At 44.1% G+C, this 25,611-nt stretch overlaps 2 protein-coding genes and 1 non-coding gene across 3 annotated transcripts; 2 read left to right on the top strand and 1 right to left on the bottom strand.

The window, feature by feature from the left end:
- Nucleotides 1-215: 215 nt before the first annotated feature.
- ribc1 (RIB43A domain with coiled-coils 1) lies at nt 216-8,626 on the bottom strand. Its single transcript, XM_014135834.2, has 8 exons — nt 8,381-8,626; nt 8,068-8,288; nt 7,737-7,960; nt 7,134-7,248; nt 6,719-6,837; nt 1,088-1,330; nt 624-790; nt 216-396 (listed from the first exon to the last, which is right to left on the bottom strand). The coding sequence occupies exons 2-8, from the start codon at nt 8,264-8,266 to the stop codon at nt 315-317; spliced, it is 1,149 nt and encodes a 382-aa protein (XP_013991309.1). The 5' UTR covers nt 8,267-8,288; nt 8,381-8,626; the 3' UTR covers nt 216-314.
- On the top strand, nt 5,513-5,585 carry trnar-acg (transfer RNA arginine (anticodon ACG)). Its single transcript has one exon. It is a non-coding gene; the product is annotated as a tRNA-Arg (tRNA).
- A 35-nt stretch (nt 8,627-8,661) lies between the features above and the next one.
- smc1a (structural maintenance of chromosomes 1A) lies at nt 8,662-25,039 on the top strand. The gene is made up of 23 exons (XM_014135833.2): nt 8,662-9,047; nt 10,383-10,571; nt 10,829-10,941; nt 11,839-12,042; nt 12,253-12,491; nt 12,710-12,968; nt 13,198-13,338; nt 13,450-13,632; nt 13,901-14,008; nt 14,440-14,625; nt 14,789-14,968; nt 16,255-16,401; nt 17,901-18,038; nt 18,282-18,505; nt 19,412-19,553; nt 19,846-19,991; nt 20,259-20,412; nt 21,055-21,165; nt 21,427-21,583; nt 21,725-21,879; nt 22,097-22,318; nt 22,606-22,713; nt 22,914-25,039. The coding sequence occupies exons 1-23, from the start codon at nt 8,939-8,941 to the stop codon at nt 22,992-22,994; spliced, it is 3,696 nt and encodes a 1,231-aa protein (XP_013991308.1). The 5' UTR covers nt 8,662-8,938; the 3' UTR covers nt 22,995-25,039.
- Nucleotides 25,040-25,611: the final 572 nt, after the last annotated feature.

Raw genomic sequence — 25,611 nt, 5'->3', positions numbered from 1 at the left:
CATAGCGTCAATGTCTAAAGATGGTGACGTGCACGTTTTATCCTCAAAAGATCAGAGAAATTAGATATGAATCCCTACTATGCATGAAACATAAAAGAAAAGCTAGATAGACAGTCCATTATACAGCGAAAATACCCCTCCTGTGATAAGTTGCAGAAGACTGCAACATTTGACCTAGTGACTAAATCTTAGGGATAAAAGACAACAATAACGTGTAAAGTATGACTATATCATAAACTTTATTTGCTTGTTGTGTTGTGCATATCGTCTAAATCTGAGATCCAGTATTGTGCGGTGAGTTTGTGTTGGTCATCTCAGCGTGAGCTGCTGCTGAACTGAGTAAAGTACCGGGCCGTGGGTCTGTTGGTGTACAGTGTCTTGGACAGGTACTGCTGACTGGTGGAGATGAGATGGAGAAAATACACTGTCAATGTCTGTTTCACAATTAAAATGTCTATTTTTATGTGAAAACTGGGACTTTCAATTCTTTCACCGTGTATAGTATCTGTTTATACTTTGACAGTAAAGTGTTTGTGCGGTTATGTGCCATGACGTGTCTCGCCCAGTATCTGTAAAGAAAGAATGTAAAGATTGATGTGTCTGAGTGTGGTTTGTGTGCTTACTGTTCGCGCTGATCTCTGGCCAGCTGTTCATTGTATCGGTCCATCTCAATCCTCTTCTCCTTCTTCAGCTCCATCGCTTTCCTCTCCTCCTCTTCATCCTCTCGGGTCTGCACCATGCGCTGGAAGTCCCAGGCAGCGTCTCTCTGCTTCTCAATCTCCCTCAGCCTCTAAATGATTTGAGAAAATTGGGGAAGTATGAGAAATATGATCATAAGCCTGAGGGTGAAGATCGAAGGAGAGGTTCATGATGAGATTGCTTCTTCAATAAGCAATCAACAATAGTGATTGCCTATCACCACCATAGAGATAAAACAATCTTTATTATATAATCACAACAATCATGAATGAATGTGTTCTCTTTAAGCTGAATGCAGATTTTGAACTGATTTGACTTTAAAATATGTATTGGTGTCAATGGAAAATTTGCACAAGACTTGCACTAAAATTAAAGTCGTTATCATTACCTTTCCCTCTAGGCGCTGTTCCTCTCTCTGCCTGCGGATGGCGCTCAGCTGGACGGGGCTCATCCCCCTCCACCTGTCCGTCAGCACCCTGGGCCCGCCCACTGGGCCTCCGTCTACTTGTCTCTCCGCAGCCTTGGGACATTCCGTTAGGATGTCCGATGTCACCATGTGCCACACCTCCGCCATCTCCTTGCCCTCCTTCCTCATGCGCTCCTTCCTCTCTTTTTCTACACACTCTGCAGCCTGTGGGTGGGGGTCATAGATAGGTTTAGAGTTCAAGGGTAAGACGTTAGACCAAAAGTTCCATGACCTCCTAAGAGACGAGAGAGTTAAGGGTCACTGTCACAAGATCTGGGGAGTAGGTAGAAGGTGCACCCAACCACTGATACAGTGCATTCGGCACGTTTTCAGAACCCCTGACTTTTCCCACATTTTGTTGTGTTACAGCCTTACTCTAAAATTGATTTTTTAAAAATATAATCCTCATCAATCTACACACAATGCCCCATAATGACAAAGCGAAAACAGGTTTTTATGTTTTTGCGAATTTATAAAAAAAAAAAAAAGATACCTTATTTACATAAGTATTCAGACCCTTTGCTATGAGACTTGAAATTGAGCTCAGGTGCATCCTGTTTCCAATGATCATCCTTGAGATGTTTCTACAGCTTGATTGGATTTCTCGTGTGGTAAATTCAATTGATTGGACCTGATTTGGAAAGGCAAACACCTGTTTATATAAGGTCCCACAGTTGACAGTGCATGTCAGAGCAAAAACCAAGCCATGAGGTCAAAGGAATTGTCCGTAGAGCTCCGAAACAGGATTGTGTAGAGGCACAGATCTGGGGAATGGTACTAAAAAATGTCTGCAGCATTGAAGGTCCCCAAGAACACAGTGGCCTCCATCATTCTTAAATAGAAGAAGTTTGGAACCACCGACACTCTGCCTAGAGCTGGCCGCCCGGCCAAACATAGAAATTGGGGGAGAAGGGCTTTGGTCAGGGAGGTGACCAAGAACCCGATAGTCACTCTGACAGAGCTCCAGAGTTCCTCTGTGGAGATGGGAGAGCTTTCCAGAAGGACAACCATCTCTGCAGCACTCCACCAAACAGGCTTTTATGGTAGAATGGCAAGACGGAAGCCACTCCTCAGTAAAAGGCACATGACAGCCCACTTGGAGTTTGCCAAAAGGCACCTGAAGGACTCTCAGACCATGAGAAACAAGATTCGCTGGTCTGATGAAACCAAGATTGAACTCACCTTCTCTATGGTGAAGCATGGTGGTGGCAGCATCATGCTCTGGGGATGTTTTTCAGCAGCAGGGACTGGGAGACTAGTCAGGATCGAGGGAAAGATGAACGGAGCAAAGTACAGAGAGACCCATGATGAAAACTTGCTCCAGAGCGCTCAGGACCTCAGACTGGGGCGAAGATTCACCTTCCAACAGGACAATGACCATAAGCACACAGCCAAGACAATGCAGGAGTGGCTTCGGGACAAGTCTCTGAATGTCCCTGAGTGGCCCAGCCGATCAAATATCTCTGGAGAGACCTGAAAATAGCTATGCAGTGATGCTCCCCATCCAATCTGACAGAGCTTGAGAGGATCTGCAAAGAAGAATGGGAGAAACTCCTCAAATACAGGTGGGCCAAGCTTGTAGCGTCATAACCAAGAAGACTTGAGGCTGTAATCACTGCCAAAGGTGCTTCAACAAAGTACTGAGTAAATGGTATGAATACTTATGTAAATGTGATATTTTTTTTGTCAACTAAAAACTGTTTTTGCTTTGTCATTATGGGGTATTGTGTGAAGATTGATGAGGAAAAACAACTATTTAATCAATTTTAGAATAAGGCTGTCACGTAAGAAAATGTTACTGGGTTTTTCACACTCAACAGTTTCCTGTGCCTATCAAGGATGGTCCACTACCAAGAGGACATCCAGCCAACTTGACACAACTGTGGGAGCATTTGAGTCAACACGGGCCAGCATCCCTGTTGAACGCTTTCGACAACTTATAGAGTCCATGCCCCAACGAATTGAGGCTGTTCTAAGGGCAAAAGGGGGTGCAACTCAATATTAGGAATGTTTTGTACACTCAGTGTATATTTAGGACTTGATTAATTCTGTATCGTGGAAGTTCAGCACTATAGCGTGTCTGTAATTTAAAGGCAATGTTCCTGCGTTTACGGAGACTGCATTCACGGTAAGCTCTGCATATGTCGGCTCAATCTGAAATTACATTTACTTTTCAATTACGCTATAGTGCTGTACTTCCGCGATACAGGTTGAATCGAACCTTTACTGTTCAACCTAATTTCTATGGTTACGGTTCATTTGGTCCTAGAGAGAGCAAGGGCCTTCATGTCTATCTGGAGACAGTCAATTACCTCCTAAGAGGCTACCTGCTAAAAGGGCTCTGGAGATATCTCTGTCTGAACCACACTGTCTGTCTGAAGTGTAGCTAAGCTACGGTGTATAAAGGGTTATTACAGTTTTTCTGCTTTATTTTCACAAGTATGTGGTAAAATTTCACAACTCTTTGTACAAAAATCTAAACAGACCATCAAAAAGGCAGTTTTTTTCCCCCTCAACTTCAAGCACCTTTTCAATTGACTAAGTACCACACACACAATCACACAGTAACTTTTCCACCAAACCTAATCAGTGTTTCATCTAGAAATACATTTCATATAAAGTAACGGCCTGTCACAATGCAATGCTCACAATACTTTTCATATGATTCTCTTCTTCATTTGTTTAAATACATTTGACCATCACTTAATCCAACCGCTTAATGGTTAATCACTTAACCGTTTGGTAAACCTAGAGATTTTAAACTGGTCTGTCTACTATAAATAGATTTTGAGAACTACAGATAGAAGGTGTGTTTGTAAAGTAGAAACATCTAAATGACATGTATGATACATGATAACCATACATAATGACTAGTCGTTATTGCTAATTGAGTTCACATAGTGGTTACCATATTAAAAACACTTGCAATTTCTTTCAATATGGAGCAGTATAGACGACAGCAAGGGGGAGGAAGAAACCAAAGAGCTCATGGACCAGGGGCCCCAACAGAGAGGTGGGCATGGGCCCCGTCAGAAGTCAAAGAGGTGGGCATGGGCCCCGTCAAAGAGGTGGACATCAGAGAGAGGGAGGCACGTGGTAAACTGAGGCCTTGCCATGGCAGAGGTTGCCAGACTAGTTCACCCCAATATGAAAAGATCAACTGTCAATTCGATCATGAGAACATTTCGCCAAGAAAACTGCAGGATATGCACCATGCTTTACCATTACATTTAGTCAATTACATTGTAATGCATGTAAATTCACAACACATGTTACAGTATTCTTACAGTATGATCTATTGACAGTATACTCTGTTCTACCCTCATAATTGACAGAACACCCCATGGTGGTGCCCGTGGCCGTGTGCTGTCTGACCAGCAGGAGTGGGCAGTGGTGGAAATGGTGAGGGCCAGGAATGACATAAAGCTGTCCAAAATAAAGCAGGCCATTGAGGAGAACGATGACACCTTTGCCAATGTGGCATCCATCAGCCTACCAACAATCGCCCGCCTTTTGAAGAGGCACCAGGTATCTATGAAACACATTTACATGGTACCTTATGAGAGAAACAACGACCGGGTGAAACAACTGCGGGCCGAGTATGTTCAGGTACAGCACTATATACTGCATTACTGTTCCTATTAATGCGCATGCTACTTCACAATATCACAATATGTAAAAAATAACTAACCAAAATATATTTTTTGAGGGTGATGGTGCTTGATGCTGCTGTGAACCATCACAAGTATATCTTTGTTGACGGAGCAGGCTTCAATCTGGCCAAAACTCATCAGCCAACGGGCGACCGTCCAAATGCCTGGACGACGTGGGGGAAACATCTCCATGTGCGCAGCTATCTCTGAAGATGGTGTGGTAGGACGTAGGCCATTACTAGGATCCTACAACGCTGCTCACCTCAATGTGTTTCTCAATGAAATTGAGCAGGCCTGTTAAGGTGAAGGGTCACCCATGTCATTGTGTGGGATTATGTCAGGTTCCACCATGCAGAGGTGGTTCAGGCATGGTTTCGGGCCCATCCCTGATTCGTGAACCTATACCTGCCCCCATACTCTCCTTTCCTCATCCCTATTGATTTTATTCAGCATGGAGGTGGAAGGTGTACGATCGCCATCCCCATGAGCGCGCCACTCTCCTGGCCATGGATGAGGCATGTGACGACATCAATGCAGACCAATGTCAAGCTTGGATTCTCCATGCCAAAAGGTTTTTCCCGCGGTGCATGAACAATGACATTCACTGTGATGTGGATGAGAATTTATGGCCAAATGCTTAAGACAGGCGTGATGCAAATTAATGCGTGCTAAACATTGTTTTATTTTCATTATGGGGCCAGTGGCGCAATGGATAACGTGTCTGACTACGGATCAGAAGATTCTAGGTTCGACTCCTGGCTGGCTCGAAAATATATTTGTCTTCCCTGTGGCTCAGTTGGTAGAGCATGGTGTTTGCAACGCCAGCATGGTGTGTGCAATGCCAGGGTTGTGGGTTTGATTCCCACGGGGGGCCAGTACTAAAAAATGCATGAAATGTATGCATTCACTACTGTAAGTCGCTCTGGATAAGAGGGTCTGCTAAATGACTAAAATTTAATTAGGTTCATTTCATTTCTTACATTTGATTAAAGACAGTATACCTTTTTTGCTAATATATTTGAAAAATATATATTTCTTTGCATGATTGACTGTAGAGGATGTCTTCATTGATCACACCTTTGATTACACATTGGATAGATATTATGGAAATTATAGATTTTCTATCAATTTTGCTGGGTAATAGAAGTGCATTGCCAAATGTGGAAACTGTAATTTACAGTACTGTAGCATATTTTCAGCACTTCTATGGGTGATTTGAAACACATATCTTGCATTGTTTTGCTATTGGATTAACTGGTATTTAAAATGACTAAATTGAAAACACATCATTATGTTGTGTTTTAGTGATTAAACCAATGTTCTCATTACATTTCACAATAAACTTGTGTTTTGAATCAATGCTTGTGTGGTGAGAGATGTTTACAATCCAAATGAATGCACAATGACAGGTTTTGAATGAAAGATTGGCTCCGTTACATGTGTGACCAGTTTGGAGTGTTGTGCTTAGAGTTATGAAAATGTACCACATACTTCTGAAAATAGTACCAAAGTGATTAAACGAATACAAACCACATTGACATGAAAACCAGTGTGACCAGAACCATTTATAATGATGCCTAGCACTGGGGAGAATCTATTAATATCAAGTCAAGTCAGGCAAATGAGACGAGGGAAAAAGCTTTTTTAGAAAGGAGACTATCTGCCCACGCATACATCAAAGCAGTTTGTGTGGTCGTGGGTGAGCGCAAAGCAGTTTACTCCCCGTGCAGGTTGCTTAGCGCCTCTAATGTGCTTGTCATCTCCCCTGTGTGTGTACGCATCTCTTAATGTCTTCAATTAGCTTTGTAATTAAAAAAAGATATACTGTCTGAGTACATGTCACAGCTCCCAGTCTCATCAGTGCATCCTTGGCTGGTGGCGTGCTTGAGACTGTGTGTACCTGAGCATGGTTGTAGTTGTTGAGAGCGATGCGGCCAGCCCTCTTACACTCCTCTTCCAGAGCGTCTAACTGAACAGCCCTCAGGTCCTGCTGTACCAGCTCCTTGCCTTTCAGTAGCTCTGCACACACACACACACACACACACACACACACACACACACACACAGACACACACATTTAGTTTAGATAGTGTCCTTAAATCATCCAAATGCCTTGTCATCCTGCACAAACACCACTCATACACTCCCACGGTCACAGTGCCTATTCTCAGGTGGCGTTGATGGAAGATGCTAATGTTTTAGGGTGTAGTTATGCATATGAGAGCGTGTTGTGTTATTTGTGCGGGTGATGTGTAGTGTAGGTGTGTACAGTGCAGTTGTGCATAGTGTGTATGATAGCTGTGTGTCTGTTTCACCTTTGAGTTTCTTCTCCTTGTGCAGTTTCTCACTCTGTTCTCTCTGTGCTCGTAGTGCTCTCTCTGTCTGCTCCATCTGAGCTCTCCTCTTGTCATTGTCCCCAATGCCTTCTCCCTGAGTACAGCATACAAAACAGAAGCAGAAGAAAAAGACACACACGCATACACACACATACATACATACATACATACATACATACATACATACATACATACATACATACATACATACATACATACATACATACATACATACAATACATACATACATACAATACAGCAATGCAGCCTTCCCTGTAGCTCAGTTGGTAGAGCATGGTATTTGCAACACCAGGGTTGTGGGTTTGATTCCCACGGGGGGCCAGCACAGCAAATGTATGAAATGTATGCATTCACTACTGTATGTCGCTCTGGATAAGAGCGTCTGCTAAAATGTAAATGTCCATGAAAACACACAATCAGTAAATAAGTAAAATGCTTCAAAAGAAAATTAGCTAAAATCCAGGTCAGGAGATATGTATTTCCATTATTCATTCATTCCAACATATTTCCCTATTTAACACTTTGATATCTTGTTGCTTATAATAGTGTCATCTGTGATACCTGGAACACTTGCATACTGGCAGGCCCCAGCTCAGACTCTGGGATGGGAATGGACAACCCGAGCGCCCCCTGCCGGTGAACATTGAGATCAGCATCCCGGGTGTCTTCTGCCCGCTGTCGGATGGCCCGGTACTGGATGAGGTCTCTGTTTAACTCTGCTCTCCTCTCCTCTTCCTCCTGCTGCTGTTTCATCAACACTTCATCTTGAGTCACTCTCAACATGTCTGAAAAAAAAAAACACATAGGCAATTTATGGTAAAATGCTTTCAAATTTGGTTCTTCCTAAGTTCCTCCTCTAAAACTTCAACTTGTCCCCTTGCCTTGTGCTTACCGAAAGCCCTCTCTCGCTGACCCGCCATCTCCTCCCGTTCTTTGTTCTCCACCACCTGTTGCTCCAGTGCTTTGAGATCCAGACCCATCACTCGGTGTCTGGTGTTGAAAATGCGAGCCTGGCGCGCAGCCTCTGCGGCCCGTCGGCGTTCCACTGCCACATCCGCGGAGTTGTCCACCGGCAAATCCACTTTATACATGACTCTTCTAGGTTTGGTGTATCTATAGTAAGCATAAAAGTTTAACAAGACAATGATTTTTTTGCTTTGGCGATTAAACATTCCTAATAACATGAAAACTTTACCAAAACGTACCAAAAAACAGGTGCAATTATCATCATGCAAAGGTCACCTTCTTCACTCGCCTTTTGTTTAGACGATACAAATCACCATGGCAACACCAGCGAACTAAATGTGCAACAAAAAAGTATTTAGATGACACGATTGACCATATCAGTTTCACTGTAATAATAATGACACCAGTGAGTGTCATTACAATGCTATTTTGTTAAATGTGAAAAATAAACAGTAGCTTTGTGGCGCTTTTGGATACGTTGTAACAGCAACATCTCGCGAGAACTAATTCACTTACGCGCGCGCTCAGAGGTCTCAACTCGAGTAGGAGGACTGTAAAATGGCGCATTGTTGTTGCAGTCGTACATTTTGAAAGCTAGCTTGCAAGCTAATCGAGTTAGTTAGCCGGGCACACCAACCAATTATGCAACTTTAGCTTATTTTTTATTTTTTAAGTGTTTACAATTTGCTTGCATGTTTCTCGTTTGAGTTCAAAAGCTAGCTAGCATTAGCGACATTAGCTGCTAGCACAACAACACATATTCATTCTTCTGTTTCCGCACAAGAGATCTGATCAAAATGGGTTATTTGAAACTAATAGAGATCGAAAACTTCAAATCTTACAAGGGCAGGCAAATCATCGGGCCCTTTCACAAGTTTACCGCGATTATTGGACCCAATGGATCCGGTAAGTAGTGGCCAATCAACATTGCAAGTAGGCTATCTAGCTAATGCTAACATTACTGTACTGCTAGTCCTAGCTAGATTGCTAGCTAATGCTAGTTTAGCCGGGTTGACTATTTGCATCAATGCATGCATGGGCGGCTGTACTTGTTACTTTGTCGATAACGACAGCATATGAACACTTGCTTTCTATTGAATATTAGCTACATTGTTGTTGTTGTTGTTGTTGTTATAACTGTATCTAGTTAGCCACGGGTCCAAAACCTTTTACTATGATAAACGTTTTCCTCACTGACAAATTAAATTGTATTTGTCACATGCGCCGAATACAACCTTACAGGGAAATGCTTACTTATAAGCCCTTAACCAACAATGCAATTAAGAAAATACCAACAACCAAAAAATTAAGAGATAAGAATAACACATTATTAGAGCGACAGTAAATAACAATAGCGGGGTTATATACAGGGGGTACCGGTACAGAGTCAGTGTGCGGGGGCACCGGTGTCGAGGTAATATGTACATGTAGGTAGAGTTATTAAAGTGACTATGCATAGATAATAACAGAGAGAGTGTGTGTGTGTGTGTGTGTGTGTGGGCAGGGGGGGGCAGCAATGCAAATAGTCTGGGTAGCCATTTAATTAGCTGTTCAGGAGTCTTATGGCTTGGGGGTAGAAGCTATTTAGGAGCCTCTTGGACCTAGACTTTGCGCTCCGGTACCGCTTGCCAGAACAGTCTATGACTAGGGTGGCTGGAGTCTTTGACAATTTTTAGGGCCTTCCTCTGACACTGCCTGGTATAGAGGTCTTGGATGGCAAGAAGCTTGACCCCAGTGATGCACTGGGACGTACGCACTACCCTCTGTAGTGCCTTGCGGTCGGAGGCCAAGCAGTTGCCATACCAGGCAGTGATGCAACCCGTCAGGATGCTCTCGATGGTGCAGCTGTAAAACCTTTTGAAGATCTGAGGACCCATGCCAAATCTTTTCAGTCTCCTGAGGGGGAATAGGTTTTGTCGTGCCCTCGGGTGACTTTGAATGAGACCTTGCAGGTAGTTGATCTAATACACATTAGCTAGATCAACAGTTTAATGTAGTCCCGTGCGCCGATCACGTCAATGTCGATTTAAGGCAGCCCCCGCACCTCTCTGATTCAGAGGGGGTGAGTGCAATCGGAAGACAAATTTCGGTTGAATGCATTCAGTTGTGCAGCTGATTAGGTATCAACCTATCCTGGTCCTAAGTTAGTTTATGTCCTTTTCCAAGTAAACAATATTTGCATGACTTGAGTAGTTCATTCGCTGACGCCATTGATTCCCATTCATATTCTCTCCCTCCCAGGCAAGTCCAACCTCATGGACGCCATCAGCTTTGTGCTGGCTGAGAAGACCAGCAACCTGCGTGTGAAGACTCTGAAGGACCTGATCCATGGAGCTCCCGTGGGGAAGCCAGCAGCCAACAGAGCCTTTGTGAGCATGGTGTACCATGAGGACAGTGGGGAAGAGCGCACCTTCACCAGAATCATCATTGGTATGCCACAGCTTTCTCCACATCCAGATGTGATAAACTGTGTGGCTGTGATGCTTCCCTTAATGTTTGCTTGTCCAATTTGTGGTGTTGGGCAGAGTCTGAAATGGCACTCAAATCCCTACATAGTGCAGTACCTTTGGGTCCTGGTCAAAAGTAGTGCACTATATAGGGAATAGGGTGCCATTTTGGACAGACCCTTGGTTTTCTGATCTTTTGTTGGATTGCCATAACTATCACAAATCTTCTCTGTGTGTCAGGCTCGTCGTCAGAGTACCGTATCAACAGTAAGGTGGTGAATCTGGCAGAGTACAGCGAGGAGCTGGAGAAACTAGGAATCCTCATCAAGGCCAGGAACTTCCTCGTCTTCCAGGTGAGAACTGATTCAAACAGTAACATACACACACGTTAATAGTCGCATGCAAAAAAAATATATATCTACATTTTTCTTTTGCGTAAGTAGACAGATTTTCTTGTTCTTTCTTCATACAAAATGTACATTACATACGCACATGCAAACAATTAGCATATTTGAGCAGAATATGTGTAGAGCTTCCTTAAAAGTGAATCTAATGTTATTTGTCACATGCGCCGAATACAACAGGCCTTACAATGAAATGCTTACTTACAATCCCTTAACCAACAATGCGGTTCAAGAAATAGTTGCTAAAATATTTACTAAATAAACTAAAGTAAAAGAAAAATCAAATAAATCCAAAAGTAATACACGTAACAATAACAAGGCTATGTACAGGGGGTACCGGTACCGAGTGACTGTGTGGGGTTACAGGATAGTCGAGGTAAAGTGACTATGCATAGATAATAAACAGCGAGTAGCAGCAGTGTAAAAATAAAGGGGAGAGGTCAATGTAGATAGTCTGGGTGGCCATTTTGATTAGTTGTTCAGCAGTCTTATGGCTTGGGGGTAGAAGGCGGTGATGCAACCGGTCAGGATGCTCTCGTTGGTGCAGCTGTATAACTTATAGCTGGTAGAAATGAGGTAAAACGGATTGAAGTTTGCCTGCATTAAAGTCCCCAGCCACTAGAAGCGCTGCTTCTGGGTGAACATTTCCTTGTTTGCTTATGGCCTTATACAGCTCGTTGAGTGTTAGTGCCAGCGTCGGTTTGTGGTGGTAAATAGACCGCTACGAATAATATAGATGAGAGCTCTCTTGGTGAGAGAACCCTTGAGACTGTTCGCCCATGGACCTCGCTTACCCCGTGTAACACTGTGTTCGTAACCTCTGACCTCTATGTATTCCCCAATCAGGGTGCAGTGGAGTCAATAGCCATGAAGAACCCTAAGGAGCGTACTGCTCTGTTTGAGGAGATCTCCCGGTCTGGGGAGCTGGCTCAGGAGTACGACCGTAGGAAGAAGGAGATGGTGAAGGCTGAGGAGGACACACAATTTAACTACCACCGCAAGAAGAACATCGCCGCTGAACGCAAAGAGGCCAAGCAGGAGAAAGAGGAGGTATGGAAGACAGCCAGTCTGATAGCATCCTTCTTTTCTCACGAGAGCTCACTCACACTTCCCATCTATAGGTAGAAGGTAATATTGAGACAGATTGATAGACCCCATTACAAAAAACATTATTATTATAAAAAAAAAAATTTATCCCACAATTTGCAAACCTTTGTAGTTTTCAAGTATCATTCACACCTTCTCCCTACCCCTCTCCAGGCTGAGCGTTACCAGCGTCTGAAGGACGAGGTGGTGAAGGCCCACGTCCAGATGCAGCTGTTCAAGCTGTACCACAACGACGCCGAGATCGACAAGCTGAACCGCGAGCTGTCGCACCGCAACAAGGAGATCGACAAGGACCGCAAGAAGATGGACCACGTGGAGGAGGAACTGAAGGAGAAGAAGAAAGAGCTGGGACGGATGATGAGAGACCAGCAGACAGTGGAGAAAGAGATAAAGTGAGTAGGGAGGGAGGGAGGGAGAAAGAGCTGGGGAGGATTGAGAGACCAGCCGACTGTAGAGGAGGTCAAGTGCGTAGGGAGGGAGCAAGGGGAAATGGGGACAGACTGTGAAGAAGAGCCTAAGAATTGATTTGATAGACCAGGTGGAGTTGTTGCCATTTTGGAAGTTAACGATTTAATATCTTAACCTTTTCCACTCCCTCTTCCTCCTACAGGGAGAAGGATGCTGAACTGAACCAAAAGCGTCCGCAGTACATCAAGGCCAAAGAGAATACCTCCCACAAGATCAAAAAACTGGAGGCAGCCAAGAAGTCCCTCCAGAACGCACAGAAGCTATACAAGAAGAGGAAGGGGGACATGGATGAGTTGGAGAAAGAACAGGGCGCCGTGGAGATGGCCCGGCAGGAGTTCGACGACCGAATGGAGGAGGAGGCCCAGAGCCAGGGACAGGACCTCACACTGGAGGAAAACCAGGTTGGAGCCTATGAACGGTCATGAGGGTGTTCTAAGTTAAATGTGAATGGTCACAGGGAGATAGACGGGGATTCTATGAAAGGTTACAGCGGACTATCAGGCAGCAGTGTTGCCTCAGTGAGGGATGTATGGGAAGGTCGGTGGTTCGTATCCCAGGTTAGCCAGACTTACTATCGCTCAAATATGTAGGTGAATATTTAACACTCACCACCTCCCTCCCACTCCCCAGGTGAAGGCCTACCACCGCCTGAAGGAGGAGGCCAGTAAGCGGGCGGCCACTCTGGCCCAGGAGCTGGAGAAGTTCAACAGAGACCAGAAGGCCGACCAGGACCGGCTTGACCTTGAGGAAAGGAAGAAAGTGGAGACTGAGGTAAAGGATAAGGATGGTACGGAATACAGGGTTGTGCTCGTCGGGGCACGCAATGTAAAAAGGTGACTGACTGAAAGAGAGATTAACGTTATTAGTATGTTACGTCTGCAGGCCAAGATCAAGCAGAAGTTCCGCGAGATAGAGGAGAACCAGAAGCGTATTGAGAAGCTGGAGGACTACATTACCACCAGCAAGCAGTCTCTGGATGAACAGAAGAGAATGGAGGAGGAGCTGACTGAGGAAGTAGAGGGGGCCAAGAAGAGGATCGACGAGATCAACCTGGAACTCAACCAGGTACTGGAACACTATCTGTATGTCAATCAACCAATCCAAGCTGTTGGTTGATTCTGAAACGCACTGGGAAAGTTAAAACATTTTGTGTTGACATTACATGATAACTGTATCAGAAGAGAGAAAAAAACCGATACATTTTCAGTTTTGCCTGTCTCCTGTGGGGTTTGCTGCTATGTAGATTGGTAGCAAATGGCAAGTCCCAGGACCATGTCATATCAGTCGACATTGCCTGAGGACATTTGACTGACATCTTATCTCTGTTCCCTAGGTGATGGAGCAGCTGGGCGACGCCAGGATTGACAGACAGGAGAACAGCAGGCAGGCACGCAAAGCAGAGATCATGGAGAGCATCAAGAGACTGTATCCCGGATCTGTGGTAAGACTGCGGGCACCTACAGATACAGAGTTTGGGCTGGGGGATGACAGTTGGCATAGGGCAACCACAGAGTATTAGGAGATTCTACGCTGGATCTGTGCTAAAATTACTGGAGGCTGCAGCTAGCATAGTTAGCACACAGTTAGCTGTAAAGGCTAGAGGCTACCAGACAAAGCAGAGATCATGGAGAGCAGCGAACTCTATCCCGGATCTGTGGCAGGACTGGGGACTGGAGGCAGAGTAAGCAATAGGACGACCAAAGAGTAAGCTGTCTATGCTTGTCACTCGGATGCCCTCTTCCTTCTCTGTTTTACTCTCCCCCGCAACTGCTCACTGTTCTTGTGTTCTAGACATGTTTCTTCCCTCAGAATATTGACGTGGCCGTGAAATGTTTTTGACATATTCCAACTCTCTCTCCCTCTTCCCTGCAGTACGGCCGTCTGATCGACCTGTGTCAGCCCACTCAGAAGAAGTTTCAGATCGCCGTGACCAAGGTGCTGGGCAAGAACATGGACGCCATCATCGTGGACTCGGAGAAGACCGGCAGAGACTGCATCCAGTACATCAAGGAGCAGAGAGGAGAGCCGGAGACCTTCCTGCCCCTCGACTATCTGGAGGTACACACTGGGGAAGACTAAGTTTAACGGGACTGGTCACTTACATGGGACTCCACGATGGCATTATGTCCATGTGAACACAGACCTGTATCGGTCCGGTCTATTGGTCTACGGCTCTGTGTTTGTGTCAGTCTTAACTGTCCGTGTCTCTGTGTGTCTCCAGGTGAAGCCTACAGATGAGAAGCTGCGTGAGCTGCGTGGAGCCAAGCTGGTGATCGATGTGATCCGCTACGAGCCGCCTCACATTAAGAAGGCCCTGCAGTACGCCTGTGGTAACGCACTGGTCTGTGAGAACGTAGAGGACGCTCGACGCATCGCCTTTGGAGGACCCTACAGACACAAGGTAGGAGAAAAACCGCACGCACACTGATGCATACACACACACACCATAGTGTTTTCAACAAGCACATGGAGTAGCCAGCCAAATACAAAAAGTAGCCAGCCAGACTTCCCCCGGAAATGAAATTCTCTATTTTGTTGGCCTCTGGTACATTCTAATGCTAGATTGTATTTTCTACCATTAACTATCAGGAAAAAACACTATATATTTCTCCCCCCCGTACTTTTACGGGGTTAGTTTCATCAGCTGTTGTACTATACAGGGTTTCTGTTTACTGGATCCATATGCATTGGGTGCGTAACCTGATTAGGGTGTCCAACTACAGTGCTCAGAATGACAAATCACATTTAGATCATGGTAATTCATCTTCACCAAACATGCAACTTGAGGACGCAACGGCGCGCGTCCTTACCGAATTCCGATGCGCATTTGAAGAAGTTAGAATAACTGTCCACATTTTGCTTTTCCTCAGCCAACAATACAGGCAATGAACAGCAAAATCACTAGTCTGTCAATCTACTGTCCCCCATGGTAGAAAAGTTAACCTATTCTATTGGTCAGCTTTGTCGTTTTGTGCAAGAAAGAACCAGCCTATTCCAACCAAACTCTGGGACACTGGTAGGACGATAGATCCCAAATTCATACAACCAGTAGGCCTAGGCTGCATCATTTTTAAAAATAAAAAAGCAATGAGGCTGACTCAACGGATCAGAACGTTTAGCTTGGCCCGGCACATGTTTGTACTGTCCCCGGGCCGTCGTTAATGTCGGACCCTGCACGCTAAAGAAAATAAATGGTGTCAGAAAACAATGGACTAAGTCGATTTAGACTCGTCGTTACCACATTATATGGGACATGCAAATTCATGCTCTCGCTCCCCGTGTAAAGAAATTAGACTGCAACCATAGCGCACACACACACACACACACACACACACACACACACCCACCCAGGTACCGAGAGGCAGGACAGACGGCAGACTGTCAAACTAGCAGTGTTTCCCTGCCATCGCTCAGTTTGTGACTGACAGGCGCCTATCCTATCAATAGATTGCTAGAAGATGCATATCGTTCATTCTAGCGGGAGAAGGCTCAGCAGACTTTTTTTCCCCCTTTCTGACCAGCAAATTGAAAAGTAGCCTAGTTAATTTAAGTGGAAAAACAAGACGCTAGTAGAAAGCACAGACACAAGGTGCACACACACCTTGAGTGAAAGACGTGCAAATTACTGTCCACCCCTCTCTCCCTTCATCCGTGCACTCCTCTCTTTCCCTTTACCTCCCTCTCCAGACAGTGGCCCTGGACGGTACTCTGTTCCAGAAGTCCGGTGTGATCTCTGGGGGCGCTAGTGATCTGAAGGCTAAGGCCAGGCGCTGGGATGAGAAGGCCGTGGACAAACTCAAGGACAAGAAGGAGAAACTCACTGAGGAACTCAAGGTAAACAGTCACTCTGGCCACTTGGGGTCTTGAGCATCGTCAGCATCATCAGCATCATCATAACATGTTATGGCGTTCAAGGTAAACCAGTCACACATCCCATTGGGATTTGGAGCATCCTACCTCATAACCAATGTTCCCTCTGTTTTTTTTTTCTGGCCATGGGCAGATTTCAGGTCTGCTGATCACAAACTTGAATGTTGACAATTCGGTGTGACGTCTGGCGCGTTTACTGTGAACACTGAGGGTGTACCTGCTTTAAGTTAGTTTTAACACTGGTCAAGTAGGTTACTGTGGCTATTTTATAATAATGTAGGTCTACCAGAGTGGCCTACCATCAAAAACAATAGAGAAATCCATAACCCATCCCATAACATTTTAACATGGAAATAGCTGTTCTATCATTCAGCCTACAGTAGCAGCCAATGTGAAAAAACATGCAGGGCTTGACATTAACCTGTTTACCTGTTTCTGAGCACCTTCAGACAAGGGAGTGACTGAAAAGGTTGTTGTGTTTGTAAGAAACCACTTTACAAAATATACAATGTGTCATTCCCATACCATAATTACAGAGAATCAGACAAATTATGCTACTCGCTGTCTCAGAATACAATACTGCCCCTTTAAGACAAAAAAGCTCTTTACCTGACTCGCTTTTCAAAGATTTCTAGAAATACACATTGTGCTCTTGTAGGAAGCAATCACTCCCCCCTTGCTGACTGATCTATAATTGGGCTAATAACTCACTAACCACTAACAGATATGAACAAATGTGTACACGTGGCTACATGAAGCGCTCGTTTTGATAAAAAAAAAAAAAAAAAAGAAACAAGCACATCTACTCACGACCACTCATGCTGTAAACACAGCCCAGTTCTAAGTGAATGGCACAGATCCATATATGGCAATGGTCTATTTGCATATAGGTTTACTGCAGCTATGATTGGTTATGGCGCACCATGTAGAGTACTGGGCTGAGTCGTGCTTGTCATTGCAATAGAATCCTACTCCGATGCGTTCTGTCTATAACAAAATCTCTTGCATAGTTAGTTTTGCATATTAAGTCTTGCATAATTAGTAAAAAAAAATCTCGCTATGTTGAATTGAAAGTGGATAATATTGTGTTGATTCGATCACAATTCCCACATGAAAGGGAAATGTTAATAGAGTTAACTGAACTTCACTCAAGTTTCTTGAGTTTTAATCTCGTGCTTCTCTACGCGGGCTGATATTTAGTAGTCCTGGGGGAGCTTAGAGGGAATATTGCTCATAACATATTACCATACTTATAACATATATTAATATGAAACTTAAGTACCGTAAAACCTATTTTACTTAGCCGTTATCAAGCTGCAGTTGGATAAGCAGCCTAATGTATCTATTAGAATGTTGTCAAGGCTGATAACTGAACACAAGCACTACGATAACAATGATGCTTCTCTGAAAGGAACAGGACTACAATAACAATGGGGCATCTCTCTCTCTCTCTGTGGGTGTAGGAGCAAATGAAGGCTAAGAGGAAGGAGGCAGAGCTGCGCCAGGTTCAGTCTCAGGCCCACGGCCTCCAGATGAGACTCAAATACTCCCAGAGTGACCTGGAACAGACCAAGACCCGACACCTCTCCCTCAACATGCAGGTATGGACGTGTAGCAACACAGTGTCTGTTCGTTTAGCGGTAGCCTTAAACCAAGGGTCTGCAACTTGTGGCTCTGGAGCTGCATGTGGCCTTTTTATGTGATGTGGTGATCTATGGGTCATTTAAAGTCCTCAATAGAGGTTTTTACTGCACAATGTGTGTCAGTAGGGTTTCTAGAACCCCGTAGACACACTGTTGTGATTTCATTGGACTAGCTTGAAGTCCTTTTCCCATCACCTGTAGGAGAAATCCAAGCTGGAGAGTGAGCTGGCTAACTTCGGCCCTCGCATCAACGACATCAAGAGGATCATCCAATCCCGTGAAAAGGAGGTGAATAATTTGAGAGACCGGATGAACGTTGTGGAAGATGAGGTGTTTATCGAGTTCTGTAAGGAGATTGGGGTCAGGAACATCAGAGAGTTCGAGGAGGAGAAGGTGAAGAGACAGAACGAGATCGCCAAGAAACGGTAAGTCACTCACCTCCATTGTGTCAATGTCAAATCAAACTTTATTTGTCACATGCGCCGAATGCAACAAGTGTAGACCTTACCATGAAATGCTTACTTACAAGCCCTTTACCAACAGTGCAGTTCAAGAAGAGTTAAGAAAATATTTGCAAAATAAACTAAAGTAAAAAATAAAAGGTCAACAATAAAATAAGGCTACATATAGAGGGTACCGGTACTGAGTAAATGTGCGGGGGTACAGGTTAGTTGAGGTAATATGTACATGTAGGTAGGGGTACATGTAGGTAGGGGTAAAGTGACTATGCGTAGATAATAAACAGTGGGGGGGGGGTCAATGCAAATAGTACGATTAGCTGTTAAGCCTTTTGGACCTAGACTTGGCGCTCAGGTACCGCTTGCTGTGCAGTAGCGGAGAGAACAGTCTATGACTAGGGTGGCTGGAGTCTTTGGTAATTTTTAAGGCCTCTTTCTGACACCACCTGGTATAGAGGTACTGGATGGCAGGAATCTTGGCCCCAGTGATTTACTGGGCCGCACGCACTACACTATGTAGCGCCTTGCGGTCGGAAGCCGAGCAGTTGCCATACCAGGCGGTGACGCAACCAGTCAGGATGCTTTTGATGGTGCAGCTGTAGAACTTTTTGAGGATATGAGGACACATGCCAAATCTTTTCAGTCTCCTGAGGGGGAATAGGCATTGTGAATGTGAACCTGTTTCTGTGCGCTGTAGTCAGCCATTTTGTCTGTCTCTTAGGCTTTTCCTCAATTCATCTTCCTTTGATTCCTAACATCCTCTCACCTGTTTCTTAAAACGCAAAGGTCTGAGGGGAGGGACCTTGAGAGGGACACGGTTTCTTTGAGTGTGTTAACCTAACGGCATCCATTTTGTGTCTGTGTGACCTTTAGGCTGGAGTTTGAAACCCAGAAGACTCGTCTGGGCATCCAGCTGGACTATGAGAAAAACCAGCTGAAAGAGGACAAGGAGAAGGTCATGATGTGGGAGCAGACCGTCAAGAAGGACGAGGCGGAGATAGAGCGACTCAAGAAGGTAAAGAGAGATTAACATAAACGGCTTCCGAACTAAGTCTTGAAATGTGCAGTTAGTTGCACACTCCCACTCATGGATTTAACAATGGCGGAAACTCCGTCCAACCACCCGTCCACCAATCCGAAGCTTTTATATCCATGACGAGGAGTGTGCACGCCTCGGGTGAAGGGAGGAGACTCGGCACGTAGTCTAAATTCTTAGACCAATGGCGTTAATCAAATGTGTACTCTCTTTGTTAGGTGAGATTGGATGTTTTTGACCTTTTTTTTTCCTCCCTGTGTCTCTTTCCCAGGAGGAGCACCGCCACATGAAGATCATCGACGAGACCATGGCCCAGCTGCAGGACCTGAAGAACCAGCACCTCACCAAGAAGTCCGAGGTCAACGACAAGAACCACAACATGGAGGAGATACGCAAGAAACTGGGAGGCGCCAACAAGTGAGTCTCAAACCATCGACGCGTGCGCGCACACAAACTCTCATCCTCTTTTTCTGCCCATTTCTGAAAGGCACATATTTCTTACTTACTACATTATTCTTGTATGTGATACAAAAAAAATAAAAATAACCGTTTGCTTTTTTGTTTGTGTTCAACAATTGTGTGTTTGTGTTTACCTTAGGGAGCTGACCCGGAAAGATGGTTACTAGTATTGTAGCGTTGCAGTTTGCGGCGGTATTGTTTGACCGATGCGTGTTAATCCCTCAGGGAGCTGACCCAGCTGCAGAAGGAAGTGACGGCCATCGAGACCAAGCTGGAGCAGAAACGCAGCGATCGCCACAACCTGCTGCAGGCCTGTAAGATGCAGGACATCAGACTGCCGCTACGCTCTGGGACCATGGACGACATCGGCCAGGGAGAGGTACTTAACACTCTTTCTCTCCCACTCTGTTTGTCCAGCTTTCTACCTTTTTTCTCTCTCCCTCTCTCTCACATTCTCCCTCTCTCTGACATGCTCGCTCTCTCCACGGGGAACATATGTTTACATTGCCAAAGCAAGTGAAATAGATAATCAACAATAAAAACATTACACTCACAAAAAAAATAAAGACATTTCAAATGTCATATTATGTTCAAGTAGTTAAAGTACAAAAGGGAAAATAAATGGGTTGTATTTACAAGGGTGTTCTTCACTGGTTGCCCTTTTCTTGTGACAACAGGTCACAGATCTTGCTGCTGATATGGGAGTTTATCAAAATTGGGTTTGTTTCATTCTTTGTGGGTCTGTGTAATCTGAGGGAAATATGTGTCTCTATGGTCAAACATTTGGCAGGAGGTTAGGAAGTGCAGCTCAGTTTCCACCTCCTTTTGTAGGCGGTGTGCACATAACCTAAGGTGGCCTTCCCCTATAAAAAGGCAATGATCACTGAGTCTGTACATCGTCAAAGCTTTCCTTAAGTTTGGGTCAGTCTACAGTGGTCTGTTTAGGGCTAAATAGCATTCTAGTTTGCTCTTATTTATATATGTGTTAAGTAATTCTCTTTTTGTTTCTCTCTGTGTGTAGGGGAGCTCCCAGCAGGAGGAGTCCAGCAGCAGTCAGAGAACGTCCAGTACTGTCCTGGCTAAAGAGGCTCTCATAGAGATTGATTACAGCATCCTGTCTGAAGACCTCAAGGTAAGAAATCCACCCGTGCATACTGCATACTAAGGCTATGTCTGGGATTTGTCCAAGTGCATACTTTGGGAGACGTGTGCAGAATTGGGACGCAGTTCATCTCCCCCATCGACTGTGGGGGGACTGTACGTGTAAATTGTCTATTTCAGCCATGATTCAATACCCAGCGATTGTTTTTTTTTTTTTTTTTGGCGTGAGTTTGAAATGTAGCGTGAGTCTGAGGATATGAGTCGCCTAACATATTTGTCTGCTGTTTCTCAGGACGCGCTGGCGGAGGATGAGATCAAGGCAGAGATGCACACGCTGCAGCAACGTCTCAACGAGCAGCAGTCCATACTACAGAGGATCAGCGCCCCCAACATGAAGGCCATGGAGAAACTAGAGTCTGTCAGGGACAAGTTCCAGGAGACCAGCGACGGTACGGAGGAGAGATGAATGAGTCTGAAGACATGGACTAACTTACATTCGCCAAGAGAGATGGTATCAAATGTTACCGAAACAGGAAAGAATGCATCTTCCTTTGCGTAATGTGTTCGTGATGCTCTATTGTGTATTCCAGAGTTTGAGGCGGCCCGTAAGCGAGCCAAGAAGGCCAAGCAGGCGTTTGAGCAGATCAAGAAGGAGAGGTTTGACCGCTTCAACGCCTGTTTTGAGGCTGTATCCACCAACATCGACGAGATCTACAAAGCCCTGTCACGCAACAGCTCTGCCCAGGTACTGTCCCTCAGCAATACTCCATAGTAGTACTGTACCATGCACAAACAGTCTGAACCGTGTTCCACCAAGTAAAACCAGCTACAAACTGTATTATGTGGTATTTGCATTAACATAGGGGTCATTCCATATGAAGTCAATGGTCTGTTTGACTGCACCCCTTTCGATTTGAACAAAGCTTTTGTCTGTGTGTTGATGGTGTGTTCCTTCATCCCAGGCCTTCCTTGGGCCGGAGAACCCCGAGGAGCCTTACCTGGATGGGATCAACTATAACTGTGTTGCCCCTGGTAAGCGGTTCAGACCCATGGACAACCTCTCTGGAGGGGAGAAGACTGTAGCCGCCCTGGCTCTGCTGTTCGCCATACACAGCTACAAGCCCGCCCCATTCTTCGTCCTGGATGAGATTGATGCTGCGCTGGACAACACCAACATTGGCAAGGTCTGTGTCTAAAACCCTGCTGCATGAACTATCGTTATTAATGGCATGAAATACCCATATGTGTTTACGATGTCATTGTCCTGAAATCTCACTATAACCACTATCAGTCTAAAATGGCACCCTATTCTTGATGTAAGTGCACTAATTAAAGTAGTGCACTATATATTGTAGGGATAGGTTGGAGATGTCTAATGTGTTGTCGATCCATGTTATCCAGATGACTAACGACATCACTCCTTGTTATGTCATGACCATGCTGTTATGTCTAATACTGTCCATCTATGCAGGTGGCCAACTACATCAAAGACCAGTCAGTGAACACTCAGGCCATAGTGATCTCTCTAAAGGAAGAGTTCTACACCAAGGCTGACTCTCTCATCGGGGTCTATCCAGAGGTACAGACGCAACACAACACAAGATGCAACACAGCTATCCATAAATCCTTGTAATGCTTCGCTTTCACATAAAACATTACTATAAGACTGTCTTGACATTTTTCTCTCACATTTTGGATAATAGAATGAATGTAGCAATGTATGCTAACTGTTTTCTGAGATAAGGGTAAAACTGACAGCGTCACTCCCCCACCCCACAGCAAGGAGATTGCGTCATCAGCAAAGTGCTGACCTTTGACCTGTCTGTGTACCCTGACGCCAACCCCAACCCCAATGAGTAGAACCCCAACAAGCAGGACATCACACAGAGGAGAGGAACAAAACGACAGGCATACCTTTGAACTCATTGGCATTTTGACGTTCTGGTTAACCAACTGAACCAGGGTCATATTCATTAGTTGCAGGCAACCGAAAATGTTTTAGAACATTTTGTAACTGAGAACAGAATTTTTGTGTTTCTTATTATACAAGTCCAACTAGTCCCTACCTGTTTCTGCCTAATGAATATGACCCAAATCGCTCGTGTCTATGGATGGCAAATGTAGCTAATAATGTGTTCTGTAGTGTGTTGGTTGTATTGTGGATCAGACATCCATTGGCTAATAGATGTTGTTTGCTATCATGTTTTTTTTAACTAATTTCTGTATTTTTGGAGTATATTAGGATTAGAAAATGTGTGCTTTTTCTGAATGGAGCGGGAGGGGTGAGACAAGTTACAGCAGCTGAAAGTTGTTATTTCTAGAAAGTTTCCCCTTGAATATAATGTGCATTTATACAATTGAATCTTTTAATTCGGTTGTTAATTTGGAACCATATGAGTATTGTATTTCAGGACAAGGTTATATGAGGCTTTAGAACATTTTTAGAATGATTTATATGAGGCTTAGAAAAAAATTGTAAAATTATTTGGAAATCATGCCTTGTTGACAATTTGTGTGTTTGTATCAGGCTTTGTCCCTCAAACGGTAGAAACCTGCTGACAATGATAATGTATTACATGTAACCATTATGCTTTTCTTTTTCTATTTTTTTTGGTCTCATAAATGTTTTCTACTAATCTCTTTCCCTTTCTTCAAATTCTTGCTTTCTGTTATTTCACTGGTCTATGTAATGGAAGTATCTGAAATTCTCCTATTTTCTCTTTTGTGTTCAGCCGGTTTTTTTGTTGTGTTTTTTTTGTTTTTCACTTATTGTGCTACTTGTTTGTCTGAATTGTGTCAGGATTGGAAGACCCGTAGGTCCCATTAGGTGGCCACTTCATTCCCAGTCAGATGTCATCTGAGCATTTGAAATCCCCACGTCTAACTAGCCTGTATCCAAACAGAATTTTCTGCTTGTTTCACTTTCTTCAAGATGTGGCTCAATGTCAGCAATGGCTACGGTTATTATTTCTCTACCTTTTGGCAAGATCAAGTCAGTAATGGCCACAGTTGGTTTCACCAACAGGAATGACACATAAGAAGACATCTTTGTACACCGGACAACCATAAAGTAAAACGGCCTATAGGAAATACCATCGCGGTGTTGGATATGGAGAAACTGTGGAGTTTGATGAAGTTGAAGGGGAGACGTGAGACAAGTAGGACCTTATGGCCTAAATAAAGTTTTCGTTACCATGCGTGAATGGTGCAACCCTAAAATATACGTGAATTGAAACGAAACAATTCGGTTTAGATCGAGGCTACCAAGCCACCTTTTAGTTTTACCAGACAGGCTCTGAGCCTTTCCCCAAATTCCCTGGTGTCCCAGAAAACCCTGTTGGAAGATACCTGGAATCAGGAGGGAACATTCAGGAATCCTCCAACTGGGAATTTGAGGGAAGTTAACAAATCTTTTTTTTTTTTTAAACCCTAACCATGACCTAATTACTAAAAGGTAAATCACAACTGTTTATCTTATTGGATATAAACTGTGATGAGATCATGAAACTCCATTAGGAATATCCATCTAATTTGACCAGCTTGTTAGATTTCCTGCTTCCTCTGAAGAGGGGAACAACTGGTGAACATGACTTTCTAATACTAGAGTGATGAAAAGCAATTCTTTGTTGGTAATATTATGTTAGGTGCATGTTCTTATCCAATCTTTATGAATTGTATCACTAAAGCCAGGGTAAATTTATGAAGGTGAGGAAGGTTTATAAGTTTAGCCCTATTGACTTGGGGATGGAGTCTGCTTTAAAAGTATCCCCCTGCCTCTTTTTTAAATCTGTCCAGGGCCAATGGGAAATGTAATTATCCATTTTAAGGGTCAGTTTTGCATAAGACATGTTTATTCCATTGACATTGTATTGATTCTTTATAGTTAATAAAATATACTATTTGAACTTGTATTCTAATTGTGTATTTCTGGTAGAAGTAGGTTGAACCCTTTCATAACTTTAGGTTTAGTGTTCAGTACCTGTGTTTTGTAGATATCTGCCTATATTTGTACAATTTGTGTTTTTATAACTTTTATTCATCCCGTGAGTATGTATATGTGTTTTGCTGAAGGACTTTCCGGTCCATAAGGGTGAACGGAGTGTATGTATGCTTTGACATGTCAAAGTATTGCCTCAGTTTTCTCCCAGCACTAGTATAAAGGAGCGATTATTCAAATTTGACAAGTCTTTCCCTGAGGCTCCCTCTAGAGGCTAACCATTACATTTGTCATATCACGTTTTTCAGCACCATTTGAGCAAACTCACCTGTTACACTGTAAACAGCCAGCCATGTCTCAGCCATTCTCATGGTACTTATTCCTTTTGTACATTTTATTTTTGCAGATAACCAGTGCTTGACTTGGGAAGGAGTTCACCAGAGCTGAGTACTGGCATCTCAAATGTTCTACTGCTTGAGCTCCTGTTCCTCTTATAGAATATTAGCTCAAAAGTATTGTGGGGTTCCTGCACCTAAATAT

Source organism: Salmo salar, chromosome ssa13 (assembly GCF_905237065.1).
Source record: "Salmo salar chromosome ssa13, Ssal_v3.1, whole genome shotgun sequence".
Taxonomy (NCBI): domain Eukaryota; kingdom Metazoa; phylum Chordata; class Actinopteri; order Salmoniformes; family Salmonidae; genus Salmo; species Salmo salar.
Note: the sequence above shows the minus strand (reverse complement) of the source record. Positions and strands in the feature narration are given on the sequence as shown.

Excerpts from the sequence above, each read along its gene's own strand:
- smc1a (XM_014135833.2), top strand. The coding sequence starts at position 8,939 with ATGGGTTATTTGAAACTAATAGAGATCGAAAACTTCAAATCTTACAAG. Across the intron at positions 16,402-17,900 it reads AACTCACTGAGGAACTCAAG|GAGCAAATGAAGGCTAAGAG; the intron begins GTAAACAGTCAC and ends CTGTGGGTGTAG. Across the intron at positions 22,714-22,913 it reads TCATCGGGGTCTATCCAGAG|CAAGGAGATTGCGTCATCAG; the intron begins GTACAGACGCAA and ends CCCACCCCACAG.
- ribc1 (XM_014135834.2), bottom strand. The coding sequence starts at position 8,266 with ATGTATAAAGTGGATTTGCCGGTGGACAACTCCGCGGATGTGGCAGTG. Across the intron at positions 1,331-6,718 it reads ACAACTACAACCATGCTCAG|GCTGCAGAGTGTGTAGAAAA; the intron begins GTACACACAGTC and ends CCCCACCCACAG. Across the intron at positions 397-623 it reads GCCAGAGATCAGCGCGAACA|TCAGCAGTACCTGTCCAAGA; the intron begins GTAAGCACACAA and ends CATCTCCACCAG.